Source organism: Echinops telfairi, unplaced genomic scaffold, assembly GCF_000313985.2.
Source record: "Echinops telfairi isolate 266 unplaced genomic scaffold, ASM31398v2 ScPeMD7_31;HRSCAF=116, whole genome shotgun sequence".
In the NCBI taxonomy this organism is placed as follows: domain Eukaryota; kingdom Metazoa; phylum Chordata; class Mammalia; order Afrosoricida; family Tenrecidae; genus Echinops; species Echinops telfairi.
Genome location: NW_022103928.1, coordinates 44,222,959 through 44,243,518, shown reverse-complemented (window position 1 = coordinate 44,243,518; position 20,560 = coordinate 44,222,959). Strand labels below are relative to the sequence as shown.

At 43.3% G+C, this 20,560-nt stretch overlaps 1 protein-coding gene across 4 annotated transcripts in view; it reads left to right on the top strand.

Annotated features, from left to right (window-relative positions):
* The window catches only part of GALNT11 (polypeptide N-acetylgalactosaminyltransferase 11), a 79,946-nt gene extending 60,109 nt beyond the window's left edge, over window positions 1-19,837 (top strand). For 3 of the 4 annotated variants that reach the window (XM_004702325.2, XM_045289773.1, XM_045289774.1), the window contains 7 exons: window positions 29-278; window positions 4,846-4,963; window positions 6,680-6,832; window positions 10,406-10,624; window positions 13,295-13,399; window positions 18,677-18,814; window positions 19,025-19,837. In XM_004702325.2, the coding sequence (XP_004702382.1) occupies window positions 29-278; window positions 4,846-4,963; window positions 6,680-6,832; window positions 10,406-10,624; window positions 13,295-13,399; window positions 18,677-18,814; window positions 19,025-19,156 (1,115 nt within the window). In that variant the 3' untranslated portion in view covers window positions 19,157-19,837. The remainder of the gene's footprint in view (window positions 1-28; window positions 279-4,845; window positions 4,964-6,679; window positions 6,833-10,405; window positions 10,625-13,294; window positions 13,400-18,676; window positions 18,815-19,024) is intronic. The other variant, XM_045289775.1, reaches the window with a different exon arrangement.
* Window positions 19,838-20,560: the final 723 nt, after the last annotated feature.

Here is a 20,560-nt window from a genome sequence, read left to right as displayed (position 1 = left end):
CCAAGAACCTGTTGCTCTGTCTCTGCAGGAGAAGTCCTGGTGTTCCTCGATAGCCACTGTGAGGTGAATGAGCTGTGGCTTCAGCCCCTGCTGGCGGCCGTCCACGAGGACCCCCGCACCGTGGTTTGCCCAGTGATTGACATCATCAGCGCGGACACGCTCATCTACAGCGCCTCCCCCATCGTGCGAGGAGGGTTCAACTGGGGCCTGCACTTTAAATGGGACCTTGTGCCTCTTGCTGAACTGGGAGGACCAGACGGCGCGACGGCACCAATAAAGTAAGGCTTCTTTCTCCTTCTGTGGAAAAAGTCCTGCCTGCAAAGAAAAAAATCCTTTAAAGGCATTTCCTCTGTTTTTTGAAGGAGCTAAAATCGTGGCTTCAGACTTGACTTTAATGCCATTTCCTAAGTCCTCAGGTAAAGAAAGATCTGTGTGTAAGAAATTCTCCATGCACGCAAGGATTTATCCCTTCGTGAGAATGGCCACCAAAGTGAACCCTGCCTGACAGTGATTATCGCATAAGATACCGTGGTCATATCCCAGCAACTGTTTTTTACGTGAAATGCCATGGTTTATTGGTTTGATCCTTAATTTTCAGTTATTTGCTTGAATCACGCTGTGCAGAACATGGACTGGTTGGTAAAATGACTCTTCTGCATTGAGGATTTGAAAGGATGGAGACCTGCTAGTGCAATTTCTAAGTCATAGTATATCAGTTTTATTAGCTCTCCGTTCTTATTTTTTCTTTTAAATTTCTTTCTAAAAATCTAAAAAGAATTTCAGAGCAGTCTTGCTTCTAGCCCCTTTTGTTTTGTTTGAACTTTGTATATTGTGAAAAAATAGCACACACAAAAGTACATTAGCTGCATAGGTGCGCAGTGTAGTGAATGGCTCTAAGGTGAACACTTGTGTGGCGACAGCTCAGATCAAGAAACAACACCCAGAAGAGACCCCACACAACTTTACTTGATCCCAGGCCCTGCCCGTGTCCCCAAATATGTTCATTAACCTGACCATACACAGTCATTTCTCGGCTTTCCTTTATAGTTGTATCACCTATCTATGTACCTCCGAACAAAGTCTTGCCGGCCGTGTACTTCATATAAACAAAGCCACATGGGATGTTACGTTGTATCTTACTTCTTTTATTCAGTCCTATTTTATTTATTCATTTTTAGCAAATCATATTTTTATTGAAAACAATGGAACGGACGGTTCCTGAGGGTATGGGAGAAGGGGAGGTGGGAGAAAGGAATGTGGGGTGGGGAGCCAACCCAGGGACAAGGGAACTAAAATCAATGGGGAGAAGGGTGTAGGATGCATAGTGGGGCAGCGAGGAATTACTAAACCTGAATGAAGGCTGAACATGATGGTAGGACAGGAGGAAAGTAAAAGGAAATAAAGAAAAGAAACGGGAGGCAAAGGACATTTATAGAGGTCTAAATACAGGCATGTACACATGTAAATGTATTTATATGTAACGAGAGGGGAATAGATCTATGTACTTACATCTATATGTTAAGAATTAAGGTTGTAGATGGACTTTGGGCCCTGACTCAAGTACTCCCTCAACACAAGAACACTTTGTTCTAATAACCTGGCATTCTGTGATGCTCACCTTCGAGACACAATCAATGAAGACAAAATGAGTATATAAGCAAATGTGGTGAAGAAAGCTGATGGTGCCTGGCCATCAAAAGATATAGCATCTGGGGTCTTAAAGGCTTGAAGATAAACAAGCAACTATCTAGCTGAGAAACAACAAAGCCCACATGGAAGAAGCACACCAGCCTGTGTGATCATGAGGTGTCGATGGGACCAGGTATCTGGTATCTAGGACCCAGAACAAAATCATACCCAATGTGAATTGGGGTGGGTGAGCATGGAGTGGAGACCCAAAGCCCATCTGTATACAATTGGACATGCCCTCACAGAAGGGCTACAAGGAAGAGATGTGCCAGTCAGGGTGCAGTACAGCACCGACAAAACACACAACTCTCCTCTAGTTCCTTAATGCTTCCTTCCCCCCAACTATCATGACCTCAATTCTACCTTACAAATCAGATTAGTCCAGAGCATGCACTCTACTACAGAGGAGAGGCCACAACACAGGAAATCCAGGATAGATAAACCCCTCAGGGCCAACAATGAGAGTGGAGATACCAGAAAAATGGGGGGAAGGTGGGGGAGAAGATGGAATCGATCACAAGGATCAACATATAGCCCCCTCCCAGGGGGATGAACAACAGAAAAGTGGGTGAAGGGCGGCAGAGGATGATGTAAGATATGAAAACAATAATCTATAACAGAGGTCCCTAAACTTTTTATTTATTTATTATTTTTTTAAATTTTTCCGAAACTTTTAAAACAGGGGGCTAGTTCACTGTCCCTCAGACCCATTGAAGGGCTGGACTATAGTTTAAAAAAAACTATGAACAAATTCCTATGCACACTGCACATATCTTATTTTGAAGTAAAAAACAAAACAGGGCAAAAACACCTGGCGGGCCGGCTCGGCGGGCCGCATGTGGCCCACGGGCTGTAGTTTGAGGACGCCTGATCAATAACTTATCAAGAGTTCATGAGGGAGCGTGGGAGAGGTAGTGGGGGAAATGAGGAGCTGATATCAAGGGCTCAAGTAGAAAGAAGATGATTTGAAAATGATGATGGCAGCATGTGTACAAATGTGCTTGACACAACAGATGATTGTGCAGATTGTGATAAGAGATGTAAGAGCCCCCAATAAAAGTATTTAACTGAAAAAAGAAGTTATATCTTCCTTCAGTGATCATCCTAGAGAGTATAACATAAATCTCTGCCTTCGCAAAGCACATTTATAACATTATAACATAATTAAGATTATAAATTAATGTAATGCAGGGACTAATAATATAAAACAAGTTAGTATTTCCCCTGGATTCTCCCAAATAATGCAAAGATCTCTGAATATTTATAGTCGGGTTATCCCCATCCTAAGTTATGTGCTGTTGTTGAATGCACATGTGTAGGTTCGTGCGAACTTATGGATACTCGAGGACCTGCAGTGCATTTTTATATAACCAACATCAATTAAGTTTACCTCTTTGTTACTCTGTGTGCTTTCTGTCTCTGCCAAGCATCAACTAGGGTCCTTTTCTTCTGGCTGAAGAAATAATTAGTGTTTCCTTCCTTCCCTGTGGATCTTTGTCTTGTCTCAAGATGGCTCGATTCCATTGTTATTCTGAAGACGATCTTTGCTGGGAACCCAATTCTAGTTGGAAGGTGTCGCTCTCAGGGCTGGGAAGGCACCGTTCCAGCATCCTGGCTTCCACTGTTTCTGATAAGCAGCCATGGCCTTACTTTTGTTTCTATAACAAAGTTTGTCTTTATTTTCCATACATGTTTTTCAGATATGTAGAGCTGTGGATGTCTAGAATAATACCTAATTCTCAGTCGGGTTCTTAGTCTTGGCTTTTGTTGCTTTGAACACACTGTGAGTTATTTTAAAGTCTTCCTGATAGCTCCATTATTTGAAACCCCAGTACATTTGTCTCTGTTGTAGGTCATGTCTCTTCCATCTGGCTTTATCATCCTGTTTGCTTCGGGGTTTTTTATTTGTTTTATTTTTACTTTTTGGTTTTTACAAAGTCTCAGACATACTACTTTTTTTTTTGAGTATTGATGTTTTCTTTCTGAAGAAATAATTTTACTGCATACGGCTTAGGGCACTGGAATCTATGATCACCTCTAATCCAGTGGTTCTCAACCTTCCTTGTGCCGCGACCCTTTCATACAGTTTCATTACAGACCACCCCCCCCAACCATAAAATTATTTTCCTTGCTGCTTTATCACTGTCATTTTGCTACTGTTATGAATCGGTGACCCCTGTTAAAGGATCGTTCAACCCCCAAAGGGGTCGCGACCCTCAGGTGGAGACCCTGTGCCTTAATCTAAGTTTAGGAACGGAGTGGCCGCAAGTCGACTTGAGTCTGTGAGCGCAACCTACTTTACATTCTCCTACCTCGGGCTCTGGGCGCTTAGCCTTGGCGTTTGGGGCCGGCTACCTCTGGTTTGGAGGGGCTTGCTTTAGGCATTTTGGAATATTTAGCAGCACTCCTGGTGTATCATGAGCAATCAAAAGTTATCATTTGATTTTATAATAGTGAATGCCGATTTTTGTTTTGTTTAGCATTTCAAAGTTGCACTGAGTTTTTTTAAAACCCTTGCAGAGGGGTCTCGGGGAGGAGATGAGCCAGTCAGGGTGCGATGTAACAACGATGAGAAATACAACCTTCCTCTAGTTCCTAAAGGTTTCCTCCCCGCTCCCACTACCATGACTTGAATTCTATCTTGCAAGACTGGATAGACCAGAGGAGGTACACTGGTACAGATAGGAACTGAAAATACAGGGAATCCAGGACGGATGAGCCCTATAGGACCAGTGGTGTGAGTGGCAAAACAGGGAGGGTAAAGGGAGAATGGGTAGGAAAGAGGGAACCGATTACATGGAACTGTGTGTGACTTTCTCCCTGGGGGACAGACAACCAAAAAGTGGATGAAGAGAGACGTCGGACAGGGCAAGATATGACAAAATACCCATTTATAAACTATCAAGGGCTCATGCGGGAGGGGGGAGCGGGGAGGGAGGGGAAAAATGAGGACCTAATGTCGGGGGTTTAAATGGAGAGAAAATGTTTTGAGAAACGATGTACAAATGCGCTTTACACAATTGATGTGTGTATGGATTGGGATAACAGTTGTATGAGCCCCTAATAAAATGTTAAAAAATTAATTAATTAATTAATTTAAAAAAATTTAAAAATCAATAGCTCACGTCACTGACAGTCATGACTTTCCTCTCCTAGGTCGCCGACAATGGCTGGCGGGCTGTTTGCCATGAACCGACACTATTTCAACGAGCTGGGCCAGTATGACAGCGGCATGGACATCTGGGGAGGAGAAAATCTGGAAATCTCCTTTAGGGTAATTTTGTCTTCGGGGTTTGCTTCCCTGTTAGCGGTGTGAGTGGTGGGGTATGATTTCCACTCAAGTCTCCCTGGTCATCTTTCCTGCAAATCGCCCTTCATGAAGGCCTTCCTTACCATAGTCTATGATAGGGACAACATCCACTTACAATCTCGAAAGCCCTCAAAAAACTTTATATTTATAAGAATTTCAAAGGTATGCTTGCAATGAGAGCTTTAGTATAATCCAGGAAATCTTAATGAGGATGTAATGTAGGGTGTTGTTTTCTCCCTGCCTCTCTATCAATTTTATTGATACCACTAGATGCCGATAGCCAGATTGGCCCAATTTTTCTGTTTGCCTAAAACAGTCTGAGCTCATAGGAAAATTATCATTAGCTCCTAGTTCACTCTCAGAAACCTCCCAATTTAGATGTTAACATGTCACCGCAGGTAGGGCTTGCTGAATCCTCTGCACACACAGTTGCCTCCAACTGAGGGAGAAATTCATTATGCCCCCTTCTTCTCAGTTCCTGAAAGTGGAAAACATGAGCGTCTGTGTGAAGGCCGCGGCCCAGGGCACTGTGGTGCCAAGTGGGTCTTTGGCACAGGCTGCATGAAGGCAAAAGAACTCAGACGTCTCCTTTCGAGCAAAGGCCCAGCTTCCACCTGCCTGGCTCCTGGTCGAGGCAGCAGGATCCTCATACATGCAGCACCCAAGACCTTGTGTCCTTGTGTGTATGTTGGTTGTATTCTTAAAAATGCTTTGACCACTGCGTTCTAAAAGTCGGGGGCTGTTTGTTTTTACAGTCTTTTGAATTTTGAAGTTAAAAGACAAAGAACTCATAAGTTCCGTGTTCTCATCTTCTAGACATGCCCAAACATAAAAACCCTACTGCCATCCACTGAGTTCGTTCTGACTCCGAGGGACCCTGTAGATGTAGACCGTTTCTTGGACTGAGTCTTTCTGGGAACAGCCAGCCGTGTCTTTCTCCCCGGTGCAGCTGGTGAATTTGAATCACCGTCCTTGTGGTTAGCAGCCAACGTTAACCTACAACGCCCACCGCCAAGGCTCCTAGAAACAAGTGCTCCACACAGGAAAACAACTTGTACAAAGCAGCCCAGATGAAAGTCCGGGGCAAACGTTAGACGAAAGTCCAAGATCTCCCGGGTCATGATTTAAAATTATATCTGTGTATTTGAGAAAATTATTTTCTAAAAAATATACAAACATTTGAAAAGAGAGAGTACCTTGACTTGTTAAAGGACCGAGTACGGGAGGTGCCATTTTTGGCAGATGGTGGTAAATGAATGTGACCTTGTTTTAGACTCTAGTTTATTTTTATTCCTAAAGATAGTGTTTAAAAGGTAACCCCTGACTTGGCTTCTGTTTGGACATTTATATTTCAAAGAGAAAACCCCTCGCTGTGCTACCTTCGTGCATAAAAACCAAACTCACTGCCATCGCGTCAACACGGATCCTGAGGGACAGGGTGTCATGGCCCTGGGGCTTTCTGAGACTGTAACTCTTCACCTTAGTAGAACGCCTCATCTTTGTTCCAAGGAGCAGCTAGTGGCTTTGAACTGCTGACTTTGTGGTTAGCAGCCCATCACGTAACCAGGACACCACAAGGCACCTTTCATTAGCGCACAAATATTATTGACTTCATAAGAATGCATACCTGATTTCACTGCAACCTGAAGCAACTTTAATGCATATTTTGCGTTTCTCCAGATCTGGATGTGTGGGGGCAGGCTCTTCATCGTCCCGTGTTCTCGGGTAGGACACATTTTTAGGAAAAGGCGCCCGTACGGCTCTCCTGAAGGGCGGGACACCATGACGCACAACTCCCTGCGCCTGGCTCACGTGTGGCTGGATGAATACAAGGTGCGGTGGTGTTTCTGGGATGGGGGGTGGGGTGGTGGGGGGTGTGTGACTTTCATTGCCCTCCTTTTCAGTTTGGGGTATTTGTTTGTTTGACATATCCATGTAGGGCCATACCGTTTCTTTTCCCTCCTCTTCACCAAGTGTCAACATGACTAATTCTCATGTGACTCTTCATTTTCCAAGTGAACAATTGAAGAAAACGTAGCCAGCCAGAGAGGATTCACACAGGAGACCAGGGGTGCTCCTAGACCCAAGGAGTCAGTCTGGGGTGAGCCCAAGGAAGAGACATCGTGCATAGCTTTCAAAGACGTATTTATTCTCTTCTAATGTGTCTCTCTCCAACAAGTGTCACTCTATCGCCTCCACGTCTTCTTTGCTCCTTATATCCCTTAGGTCTGGAACATTCCCTAAGCTGGTAGGACCACATCACCATAACAATGAAACCCTCTTTCCAAACAGCAGTACCGCTGCATGGACAGGATAAATATGACTCGGACACATTATTTACTTCCAACACATACTTTAGGTGAATACCGTTTAACCTATAACAAGGTCCGAGTGACCCACGCAGCAGGTTTCCCAGATCAAAGTTCTTTCTACACTCAGATTCCTGTATTGTTGGCCTTTTTCACGGTGTTGGCATTGCACCGATGGTGCCAACAGTGGAATCAAACGCTGACCTCCACCAAGGCAATAGCACCCAACTGTCCTAGTCACCATGGCACCCCTCCCTGCCATGCACCCAGAAGGTAAGGTGAGGGGAACGCCGACTTCATTCAAGAATATCACTGATGAAGGAATCCAAGCAATTGGTCTCATTAAGGCTCCTCTTCTCCGTCTGTGTGACAAATGGGTAAGTGCATAGAGAGCATGCTGGCTGCATTCTGGTTTCCAGGAAAAAGCCTTGTAGGGCTGTGTGAGTTATGAACAGAACCTAGTCCCTTTGCTGAAGGAACATTCTCTTTAAAAAATGCCGTTTATTTCTTGTAATTGGTGATACAAAACACAGCCCGCAGATTGACCAGCTTCTGCTGGTTCAGTTGCACGATGGATACTGGGTCTTTTCTTCAAGGTGCCACCGTCCTCAGCCTCCCTTTCTGAATTGTTTCTCCTCTGTGGGCAGACAGTCACGGCCCCGTAAGCCTCCGGCTGCGGCTGCTGGTCTGACCTTACAGAGAAGGTTCTCTCAGAGCTCCGCTCCCAAGGCAGACAGGCTTTCCTAGTTAAGCAGAATTATTGTTTGATTTTAAGAAGACGTTAGGGGATATTTTCTGTCAAGATTATCTCAGGGTGATAGTTTTTAGGAGAAGGGGATCCAACCTGCCCAGGAAACACTCTTTTGCCCTAAAAGAATGACTGACTCAAACCAGGCTTTTTCTTATTTGGGTATTTGGCAACAGTTTCTCAAAAATGAACCAGGTCAGTCTTAAACATTAAAGAAGTGACAGTGTTTGTTGCAAATGATAAACTAGTTAAGCTTTCAAATGAAAAGTTTGATTTTGAAGTACATAGTGTTCCCTCCCAGGAGCTCGAAAGCTTCCAATTATTTGCGACCATTGAGTTGACTCCCACTCATAGCGACCTCCACACAACACGGCGGAGCACGGCCGGGCCCTGCGCTATCTGCACAAGCAGTGCTGTGGCCGAGCCCATTGTCGAAGCTCCTGTGTCAATCCAGCTAGTTGAGAGTCTTCTTCTTTTTTTTATTCATTTTATTAGGGGCTCATACAACTCTTATCACAACCCATACATACATTCCTTGCCCTCATCATTCTCAAAACATTTGCTCTCCACCTAAGCCCCTGGCATCAGCTCCTCCTTTTTGCCGCTCCTTCCCCACTCCCCCTTCCCTCATGAACCCTTGATAATTTATAAATGAGAGTCTCCTTACATTTGGCTTATCCTCTCCTTTACCAAGTCTGACATTATCTCTAGGGACTGGCCCCTCCTTACAACTTATCCATCATAAGCAAGATGAAGTCTCACGATCCTCGCTTCGAAGGAACCTTTTGCCCATACTTCTTCCAAGAAATTTTGTTTGTTTTTTACTTCTGGCAGTCCAGCTGTATTACATAGTCTTAGCCAAACCTCGTAATTCAAATACGTCCACTTTTGTCGTCTTCATTGTCCGGCGTCCACAGGCACCTGTCGTACCCACTCAGTCTGCAAAGTGACATCTCGGCTGTGAAACGCTTTCAGGAGGTCTTTTGCAGCAGAGTTTATCACTGCAGTACGTCAGTGATTTCTGGACTGCTGCCTCCAGGCATTGATGGTGCTTCCTAGCACTTAAAACCACAAGAGATTTTACTATAGAACAGTGTGCAAACCTCAGTGATGCGTTCATATTCCATTGTAACTGACCTTCAAGTTGTTGAGTTTTGATATAGTATCAAAGAAAAATAGCAGTCATTATCCAAAATAGATATTAAAATATTCCCTTTTTAACTTCATATTTGCATGAGATCATTGTTATCATCCGGTAGACTAGAGAAACAGATTTGTGGACACTCGTGTGTAAGAGAACTTTATATCAAAGAGCAATTGTACATTAAGAAAACATCCCAGCCCAGTCCAGTTCAAGTGCATAAGTCCGCTATTACTAGTCCATAAATTCCTCTTTAGACTCATGCAGCCATGCAATGATGCAGAATGTAGGTAGATCACAGGCCAGTGGATGGAAAGGAATGTGCATCCAGTGGTGGTGGCAGCATCTCAGCACTCGTGTGGGTCTCCACGTGGCTTTTCCAGCTCAAGGGCTCTGGCTGAATCAGTGTAGCTCCATCAGGCTTGTCATCAGGAATGTCTTGACGGAAGTGAGTGTATTGGGCCGCCAGTGAGCTATTTATCTCTTTTGTGCCTCCAAATGAGGTCATTAAGCTGCAACCTGACCGACAGGCTAGACTCCACCCCTTCACTCTTAATATTGTCAAGTTGACACCAGATTATGTAACTACCACAGTCATAATTTTTAAAATATACTTAAGCCAAAATAATATAACAATAGGTTGCATGCAGATATGAAAATTCAACTGGTTCCTATTCTAGACATTTTAAAAGATTTACTATAAGGTAGAAAAATACCACCATTCTTCTAATTTTTGTTCTGGAAAATATAGTTCTTTTTCTTCAAAGCATGATGTTGTGTTGTCATTATTGTATGTAATTAATTAAAACATTAAAAAACCCTTAGTTTAAAATCTAAAATGGTAACAATAGGTATAAATCACAAATAAATCCTCTTGGGATTGTTGATAATTTTCAAGAATATAGAACCCCGAGAACAAAAATTTGAGATCACTATTTCATCTATTAGCACATTTTGATATATTTTGATATTTCTGAAATTTCCCAATTGTATATTTTACAATCAAGATGCTTTCTCATTGGTAGTTAAGCATGGGCCTTAATTATGCCAAAGATTTTCACTTATACATTTTTCTGGTAACATCAAGAGAACACCAGCATAAATATATGGGTCATCATCCACTGTTTTCCATTGTTCTGCAGCCCTAACATAATGCTTGATACTCTTTTTTAACAAACTATCCTTTTTTTCCCTTTTTTTAAATCCAGGAGCAGTATTTTTCCTTAAGACCAGATCTGAAGACCAGGAGCTATGGGAACATCAGTGAGCGGGTTGAACTGAGGAGGAAGCTGGGTTGTAAATCATTTAAATGGTATTTGGATAATATTTACCCAGAAATGCAGATATATGGGCCCAATGCCAAACCACAGCAGCCCATTTTTATTAACAGAGGGCCCAAGCGCCCCAAAGTTCTTCAACGTGGGCGGGTAAGAAAACAGTCTCGACATGTTTCTTAGAAGTTGTAGCTTAGGAGATACCTCAATACACCCATACGCTGTCATAAATTACACTTAGGCTTTTAAAATATTTCGTGATAGACTATAGTTATATTCTTGTCACAGGAATTGCTTTTACTCAGGTGTAAGACCTTAGACATTTTAATATCTTTGTCGTTAATATTAAGACCCTTTATGCATCAAAGGATGCATAACTTCTGTAAAGCTGCATCATCTGACAGCTTTTAAGAGAGTTTAATATACATGTAAATATGCACATAAATACAGCTTTCCTCACTATCTGAAAGGAAAGTGTTTCAATGTAACCTTTTGTAGCCAAAAGGGCTGAAAGCAAAGAGGCAATTACCATTAATTTATATGGGAATATTTTCTGAGTGTTCCCTAGCCCCACCCCACAACATAACCCATCACATCATACCAAGTGGCACATAAAACCTAAAATAACACTTAACACATAGTGCTCGTCGACACAGTTCAAGCTATGGCAGCTTGATGCCCAGATATTGAGCCCAGTTTCCCCCACGAAGGCGCTTGGCAATGCCAGTCTCATTGCTCAGGTGGTGTGCTACAGACAAACCTGGGACATGTGTGGTTTCCCTTTTTCTCCTGAAAATGAAAATCCTTTCAGGCTTCTTCCAGTTAAGGAAAACAGACACTAATGAATGTCTTTCATAAAATCAAAATGGTCTAAAGCAAACTTTAAAACGTGGGCATAGGAAATAGCGAAGCAGATGCAGTGGAGGAGTAAGGTTATAATCCAAATTCTAAGTAACCCTCCAATCTGGTCGGGAAGCACACTGGCCTCCCACATCCGGGAGAGGTCTCCCTTTTGGAACTCAATCACAGTTGTATAATGACATTTTTTCCCGGAGGGCGGGGTGGGGTGTGTGTGTGTGTGTTAACTTGCCTTCAGAAAGGGAAGGGTCAATCTCTTTGCCACCTCATTGTCTCTTTGGTGCTACAAGAAGGCACATCTCCCAGGTTGCTTCCCAAGGGAAAGAAGGTAGAAGTACACCTAGAGTGTTCCCGCCCCTGCTCTCCCTGGAGGAGCCTCATGGCATTGTGGGGGATGCATTGGTCAGCAGTTTGAAACCACCAGCAGCTCTGAGGGAGAGGAAAAGAGGCTGTCTCTTGTAAAGATTTACAGTCTTGGAAACCCACAGTGGCTTTGGTCAAAGTTTTGGTTGCTACCTTCTGAGATTAAAAAAAAGGTGTTTATTAATTACGGATTTTCTTGTTAAGTAGAAATAGTACCAGTGTATAGCCAAATAGTTGCAATTCCTCATTTCTCATGTCTTCCCTTGCACTTCGAATCTCGTTTCGAGCTGACACTAACCCTTTACCCACGTTACATTAGCCCTTTCCCGATTGTTCGTAGTTCTGCCTCTCTCTTTTCTGTCTTATAATATCTTTTTCCTTAGCTACTCTTTTTTTTCCCTTTGAACTTTACTGAAACTTTGTCACTACATTTCTGTTTTGCTACTCAGCTCGTTACTTTTTTTCTCCTTTTAATGTCATCCCTGCCATCACTAGTTTATATAATATTGCTGGGACTCTCAGTATTGACTTGTATTCTCACTTATTTATCCAACGAGTGTTTATTGAATGCCGGCTGCAAAACCAGGCACTCCATGTGGGCTAGGGCTGTAGTGACGGACACAATGACTGTCCCTTACTTGAGGGGTGGGCAAGAGGATGACAGAGATGAAATATACCCAAATAATTTTGCGATTGTGACAAGTGCTCTTTGTCACAATTGAAAGGACAGGACTGTACGTCTCATATTCTAAAAATATAAGACGCTTGAGGAGAGTGGAATTATACTGCCCACGTATTGGGGGCTTTTCGGAGGGTTATCCTTGACCACAGTAAGAGCCAGAGGCTCTGGATGGGGCTGGGGCATTTGTCAGGGGAGTAGGCACCCTGCTTTCTAGACCCTAGGGGAAGAGGGTTGCGGGGAGCCCTCAGAGCCTCATGGGCCTTGGTGGTGAGGAGTTTTGCTTTGTTTCAAAGCGCAATAGGAAGCAAGAGACCAGAAAGCGATCATATGAAACTCACTTTTTTTTTTTTTTTTAATGAAACTCACTTTTTAGAAAGAACGTGGAGAAGTTTTCTAGTAAGTAATTCATTATATGCTTGCTAGGTGCAGTGTTTTTATCTGCCCTTGGAATCCCCATTACCATTAGAGTCCGCATAGGATCTGGATTGAGCACTGCATTCAATTGCAATGCCATTTAATTTTGCACTTTTGCATTCTACTTGCTCCTACTTAAATGGTTGGTTCTTTTTCCTCAATTGCATTGTAAGGGTCTTCAGGACAGGGCTGTGTTTGTTTCCTTCAACCCCACAGGTGACAGGTGAACTTGTGTTTTCAGGTAGAGTTTCTACTTGACCGTGCTCATTACATACACGCAGTGGAAAGTTGCCTAGCGTGTGGTACGACTTGCACTGGTCTTCCCCTGTAGTGAGGTGAGAACGCAGGAATGAACCATGCTTATCTTTCTGAGTGTCTACGTTCACACCTGTGGATGAATACCTTCACATTTCATTGAAACCGTCCACTGTACGCATTCTAAAGCTTCTCTGACATCACGCTTTCTCGGTCTTCCATGTTGTCAAGAGCCCTCTCCCCTTTTGCAGCTCTATCACCCCCAGACCAACAAATGTCTGGTGGCCCAGGGTCGCCCGAGCCAGAAAGGAAGCCTGGTGGTGCTGAAGGTGTGCGACTATGGTGACCCGAATCAGGTGTGTACTATGGGGGGGCTCAGGGCCAGCACTTGGGCCCTGTTGTTTAGGGGCTTAGGAATTGAGATCAGTTTAAGACCCAGATTTTCCTAAGATTCTTTCCATTGTCAGGAAGAACTTAAGTGTCTTCTAACATACAGGCTGCAACAACGTATTTAAAATGGCAAAGGAAGTGCACCTTCTGCCAGGACAGGGACATGAAAACTACATTAGAGGAATCCAAGGATCTTTGGTGGAGTTTCCTAATTTGCACTGCTGGAACAAAGGAAACTGCAACATCACTTTGGTGCATGTTACAGAATTTAATTGTATCTTTTCACTAACATCAACATCTGAAAGCGATCTTTAAAAATTAGCCCCCCAAACCCCTCATTTTAATATAAAATTGTAATTTCAATCTGATTTTCTTATAAAATATTGTAACTAACAGTGTTGGTAAATCTGCTGCCCAAGACCTCTTTAAAGTGTTGAAAAGCAAGGATGTTACTTTGAGACCAAGATGTGCTTCACCCAACCACGGTATTTTCATAACCTCCTATGCATATGAAGTTGGACATTGAATAAAAAAGACTGATGAAGAAGAAGAGATGCACTGGAGTTATGGGGTTGGTGGAGAATATTGAAAGTACCATGGACTGCCAAAAGCACACACAAATTTGTCATGGAAGAAGTCTGGCCCGGCCGGGCGATGGAAGCAAGGGTGGTGAGACTTCCTGCCAGTGCCACCAGAGCTCCGTGCAGTGAGCTGGAGCACCTTTTATATGTAGGGCAGTTCAGACACCACGTGTTAGACCGATGCGTTAGATAGATGCGTGTTGGTTCGTCTTCTAGATTGTGGGTGTATGTGTGCACACACGTGTGTGTGCCATTGCTGGGTAGGAGTTGCTGGGGCAGGTGTCAGTATTGTGGACATGAATATGTTAGAATTCTGGTGACATTTCAATGATGTAGATCATAGGTTAAGATAACTGATATTTATGAAGATTGTAGGAATAAATATCATTTATCTGTTAAAAAAAGATAACTAATATTTAAATTGTTTTAGAAACTACAATGATACCTTGGCTATCAAACTTAATTCGTCCCAAATTCATATTCAAACACCGAAGAGTTCAACAATTGAACATATTTTTTCCCATAAGAAATAATGGAAAACCAAATGATTGGTTCTGAGGCCCCCAAATTACACTCATGAGGGTATTTTCCCAGGACTTTCACACGAAGTTAGCAGCCTTACATTGTGGAAATGCCCCCGAAAACATCTAAACACCGGACACTAAATACAATGCAGATACAGTACAGTAAAAACATTTTTTTTACAGTTTTTGCACTGACCTCCTGGTGCACAGGGAACCGGAGAGGAACCACGGGAGGCGGAGAAATGGGATGTTTGGGAGGAGGGTCTCCTTCCACCATGGCTGCTGGCAGTGCACGCTCCGGGTCGTTTTTCACCTCTCTCCCTGAAAATGTGTCGAATGACACCTGCTTCTGTCTTCTTGTCAAGAGTTCTGAAAAAGAGAGGCATTTTCATTTGCCAGTTTCACAGGTCTACCACTGCCCTCTCTGGCTACTGTGGGTCCATCCATTTAGCGTCCATTTCTTTTGTTAATGACCTCGGGCCCCCGCGCCCTGCTGCTCCTTCTGAAGATGCAGAAGCTGAGTGGCGAGCTCTGCACTGCCTCCTTCACGGACTCGCCCGCATCCTCGTTGCCCACCTCGAGACCCACTGACCCGCCGAGAGACCCGCTGCCCTCCACAGTAGGCCCCTCCTCAGAGCCGTCAAAGTCTCAATCTGTCACAGCTTCTGTCCACTACTGTCACCATGCTTTCATGGTCTTGCAAGAGACTCCCCCCAGACTTGTCCCCAAGGGTAATGCAGTGGAGGACATGAAATGATTTCTTCCAGATCTCTTGAAGGGTCAACTGGGTGTCTTAGGTTATTTCAAAACACCACTGGAACACTGCTTTGGTGTACCTTGATTTTTTTAATTAGCAAGGACTTGCTGGTCCATGGGCTGGGTGAGAGCAGTCATATTTGGGGGTAGGAGGAGCGCTTTTACAGGCAAATTTTTCTCCCACAAGTGTTTTTGACCCTGGGCTCCAGCAGTTCGTGTCTGCACTCAGTGAAAAGCTGCCTGGTCACCCGCGCTTTATTATCCGCCCTCCACATCACACTTAACTTATTTTTCATTCTGTTTTGTTGTTTTAAAACCCGTGGGCTTTCAGAATGGTACACTAACATCGTCTTCACTTAAAAATCCCCACTAGCATTCCCACACCACAACAGAGGGAGCCTGTCTTTCACAGGCTCATGGCCTGGCAATGCCTCTTCCTCTGTAGTAAGGAAGGTCCGATAGGACATTTTTTTGCCCAATTTCATCACAATTGAACACTTGCTGGGGCTCGTTCGAAACCCCCAGCCTCCGCATCGTCAGCAAATCCAGCCACAAATACATCAGCTTCGTCTCCATTGCACCCTTCCCGCCCCAGGCCTCTGCTACTATGACTGCCTGTTCTCTCTGCATTTTTCATACCGGTCACGGCTGCCACTGGGCCCCCAAGGCTGCTCAGCCCTCAATTCTGCAACATTTCCACTCAAACCACGGGGAGGCGTCTAGCCATCTCGCACCTCACTGTCGCAGATCCGCTATTGCCACCGAGCTGTGTCGGATATATCCAAATGAACAGTCACTTTTCAACCTTTTCCGTGGTCTGGGCTCTTTGTTTTGTGGTTAAGATTCCACACCATTTGCTACCTTATCTGCTTTTAACCTATTTTTGGACCCCAAAGGATGTCGATCATGTCCACTTTGCCATGTTGCGTTCAGCGGCTAAGTCAGACAGGCGGTGGCCAGATTCAAATTGCACAGTGGTTTTTCCTATCACGATCATGGCTCTCAGAGTTTCCCTCTCGGCCTTCCTGCTGGTGCTGTTAACCTTCTTTGGAGCCCGGGTGACGATGTCTTAATACCAATAAAGCGCAAAACCAACCCCGCCGTGATGAATGTGTGAACACACTGGCACAAGCAGTATCTGTTGTCTGAGCAAGAGCGGCGCTTAGGCTGAAGCGTCGTCACCCCGTTGTGTCCCAGCGAGACGAGGTACAGGACACACTCTTGGGCCGTATGGGTTTATAAATTGGATTTGCGTTTAGACTACGGACAGCAAGCAGGAATTTTTTTGAACTTCGCCATTGGAGGAGGAGGAAAGTTCACGTTTGGAGCTGTTTGACTGCTGAGGGTTCAATGGATCTGAAGTTTGGGTGATGGAGTTATACTAACTTATCAGTAATGATGGCCTTGTTGAGATAAACGGGGCTGGAGAGCACATAGAATTTTACAAGACCAATGACTACTTGATGTTAAATACCTTTTTTTCAACACCATCAACAGCGACTGTTCACATAGGAAGGAGCCCAGGGGCCCAGCAGGTTAGATGTTGGGCTGCCAGCCCCAAGGTCAGCAGTTTGAACCCAGCACCTGCTACATGGGAGAAAGATGAGACTTTCTACATCCCATACAGATTTATAGCCTCAGGAACCCCAAGGGGAAAGTATTCTCTGTCCTGTAGTTCTATATGTAGTGACATTGGTACACATGGGCTTCACCACGTGGAATACACAGGAATCAAATTGACTCTCTGTGGGAAGAGATCATGGAGAAGCTTAACTCATCCCAAACCAGGCCAGCCATGAAGTAGACCATCAATTGCTCCTTTGCAAGTTCAGGTTGAAGCTGAGAAAATTAAAACAAGTCCATGAGAATCAAAATGCTATCCTGAGTATATCCCATCTGAATTCAGAGAACATCCTCAGAGGAGATTTGATGCACTGAACACTGTTCATAGGAAACCCGACGAGCTGGGGGATGACCTCAAGAGCATCATATAGGAAGACAGCAAAGGGCTCTGAAAACAACAGGGAAGAAAGAAAAGACCGAAGTGAATAGCAAAAGATACTCAACCTTGCTCTTGAACTCGGGGTAGATAAGGAACTACCCATAAATGGTGAGCAGCGTTTTCCAAAAGGCAGCTCAAGAAGACGAAATAGAGCATTATAATCAAATGTGCAAGACCTGGTGGTAGAAAACCACAAGAGAACACACACAGCACATCAAGCTGAAAGACTTGAGAAACTTCAAGCCTCCAGTTAAAATGTTGAAGGAATCGATGGACAAACTACTGACTGATGCAGAAAGCATAAAAGGAGGGACGAACTGTCTAAAGCACTGTAGCAAAAGTCATTGGTTGATGTGATCAAGGGCTAGCGACATTGATGGAAGTAGTCCAAGCTGCACTGAAGGTATTAGCCAAAAGCAAGGCTCTGGGAATTGGCAACATACCAGTTGAAATGTTTCAACAAGCGGATGAAGTACTGGAAGCACTCACTCTTCTGTGCCAAGAAACTTGGAAGACAGCTACCTAGCCAACCAACTCTAAGAACTGCCATGTTTGTGTTCCTTCCGAAGACAATTACCCAACAGAATGAGGCTACTATTGAACAATAGCATCAATATCACATGCAAGTAAAATTTGGATGAAGATAATTTTAAAATGGTTGTAATACAAAATTGACAGGGAGCTTCCAGAAATTCCAGCCAGATTCAGAAGGGAAGCACAACAAAAATGATATCATTGTTAAAGTCAAGTAATTCTTGGCTGAAATCAGACAATACCAGAAAGATACTTAATTGTGCTTAATAGAATATATACAATAAATTTGTCTCTGGATTATGACTAATTATGGACAGGAGAATGGGAATTCCAGAACACTTCAGCGTGCTCATGCAGATCCTATAGATTCAGAGGGAGTCTTTTGAACGGAACAAGGGAATACTGTTTACTTTAAAATCTGGAAAGGTGTGTGTCAGGGCTGCATTATTTCACTATGCTTACCCGTCTGTAAGATGAGCTAATAATTTAAGAAGGTGGGCCCTAGAAGTAGAAAAAAATGAATAAAAAAGTAGGGGAAATGTATAATTATATTCCGACGATTAGTTAAATTCAGCCAATTGGTTAAATTTAGTTTACAAAACTCCAGCTTCCACGTAGGTTTCTCCCTGGACTAAGGCTTCACTTTCTCCTCTGTTGGCGCTCTCTGTAAGAGAGCGAAGCTGGCATCTGCCCACAGGTAACTCTTGCCTTGATCTGCTTCTGTTTTACGAGATCACAGAGGACAAATGCATTTGTTTTCCATGCATATTTGAAGTGGTACATTGCCCTGAGCTCTATGTTCTATGTCTAAGGTTATATCTGGATGTTTTATCTGTTTTCCCTTAGGTTTGGGCTTATAATGAAGAGCATGAGTTGGTTTTAAATAATTTACTTTGTTTGGATATGTCAGAAACTCGCTCGTCGGACCCGCCACGACTCATGAAGTGTCACGGGTCAGGAGGATCCCAGCAGTGGAACTTTGGGGTGAGAAGCTTGCTGTTGAGGGTCTTCTAAACCAGGCTGAGGGAACTGGGCTTCGGCTTCAGGAGAAGCTGGAGTCTGCCACGTCTCTTGCTTTTGAAGGGATATTTTTAAATGCTCCACATCTCTTCTGGATATCTGTATCTTCTTTACCATGTTGTGGCAAGATGGTTTTTAAATAAGAGCTGCTTTTGTTTTGTTTTGTTTTTCCAGAAGAATAATCGACTGTACCAGGTGTCAGTTGGACAGTGCCTGAAAGTGGTTGATCCTCTCAGTCAGAAAGGTTATGTCGCCATGGCAATCTGTGATGGCTCCTCCTTACAGCAGTGGCATTTGGAAGGCTGAGGTGGAAGCTTCAGATGGGAATGATGTGATTCATTAGGCTCTGCTGCCTCTCAACAATGGGATGCGTTAGACGGAATATTGCCGGTACAAAGAAAACCCTGAAGTAATTTCCTGGTTGAGCAGAAATGTCTTGGCGGGGGTGAATGATGCCCTGTCCTCCTCTGGAGCTGCCTGGGAAGATGAGTGGAGACTGATAGGAAAAAGGAGTCCCACGTGGCCATCAGTAGATGGAGAAGTACATTACATCAAGACATTAATATTTCTAAGCTACCGTTAAGGAATTTCTTTCTTAAAGAAGGAAACCAGAATGTAATTTTAACTCCAAAGACTTGATTTTGTACAAAAGAACAAACCCCAGGAAATTCCATTATCTCCTAATTCCATCTTTTCATGAACCTTCAAAGCTCCCCTCATCTGCTTCCTTTTAATCTCTTTTAAGGATGGAAGGGTTTTTAGCTGATCAGGAACTTGTCATTCTTAGAAGACTTCACAGGAGATAGCTAATTTTTCTTGCTTCTATTATCACTGGTTTGATATGTTCTAAATAAATTTTTTAAAGCTGAGTCTATATTACTTTTAACTTCAGAGACATCATTTAAATGATAATTAACCATTATAAATTATTTTAGATGAATTATGATGCTAACTACATTTAAAATAAAGAATCCTTTTGATTGTTTACCTAGGTTTTTTGCTTTTCTATTCTTTGTCTATGTTGGGATCTCTGGTCTGAGTTCTATGTGTATGGTAGTTAGCAAGATATTCTTTTCAGCTTCGTTGATGAGTGAATAAGCTAGGTAGCATTACACAACTTTTAGGATGAACTTCATAGCTTCTTGCACTATGTGAATTTGAGGCTGAAGTTAAGTGAATTTTGATACTTATCATTAAGTTGCGTGTGACATTTCCATGTAGTAATATTAAATAGGTAGTTGAATAGAAAAGTCAGGATGCAAACAACTGAATTAGATATGTTTGGAATTGCACACATATATTGTAAATGCCTAAATATAAATTGAGTTTGTTTATTTTTAGGATTAGAAGGCAGTCCATTCAAATCGGGTGTGGTTACATAGGTGTTTGTTTTCACCTGTGGCAATCTGCATCACTAGTCTTTCCCCCTTAAAACATTGTTTTAAATTAGAGAGTTAAGATTGCCTATTTTAGTGGTTGGGTGTTCAACATTTCATTCCATGGGATGAGGAGATTTGCATCCCTATGACAAAACAACTTAATGGCAATTTGGAGTCACAGCCATGCACCTGTATGTCTTGAACCTTTGAGATTTTGTTTACGTGTTGTTTCTTTACCTAGAATTGTGTCTGAACCCCGTTCTATCGTGGCTTTCTTGTCAGGACTGTGCACTCGGTAACACCGTTGGTCATGGTAGTTGAGTTTTCCTGA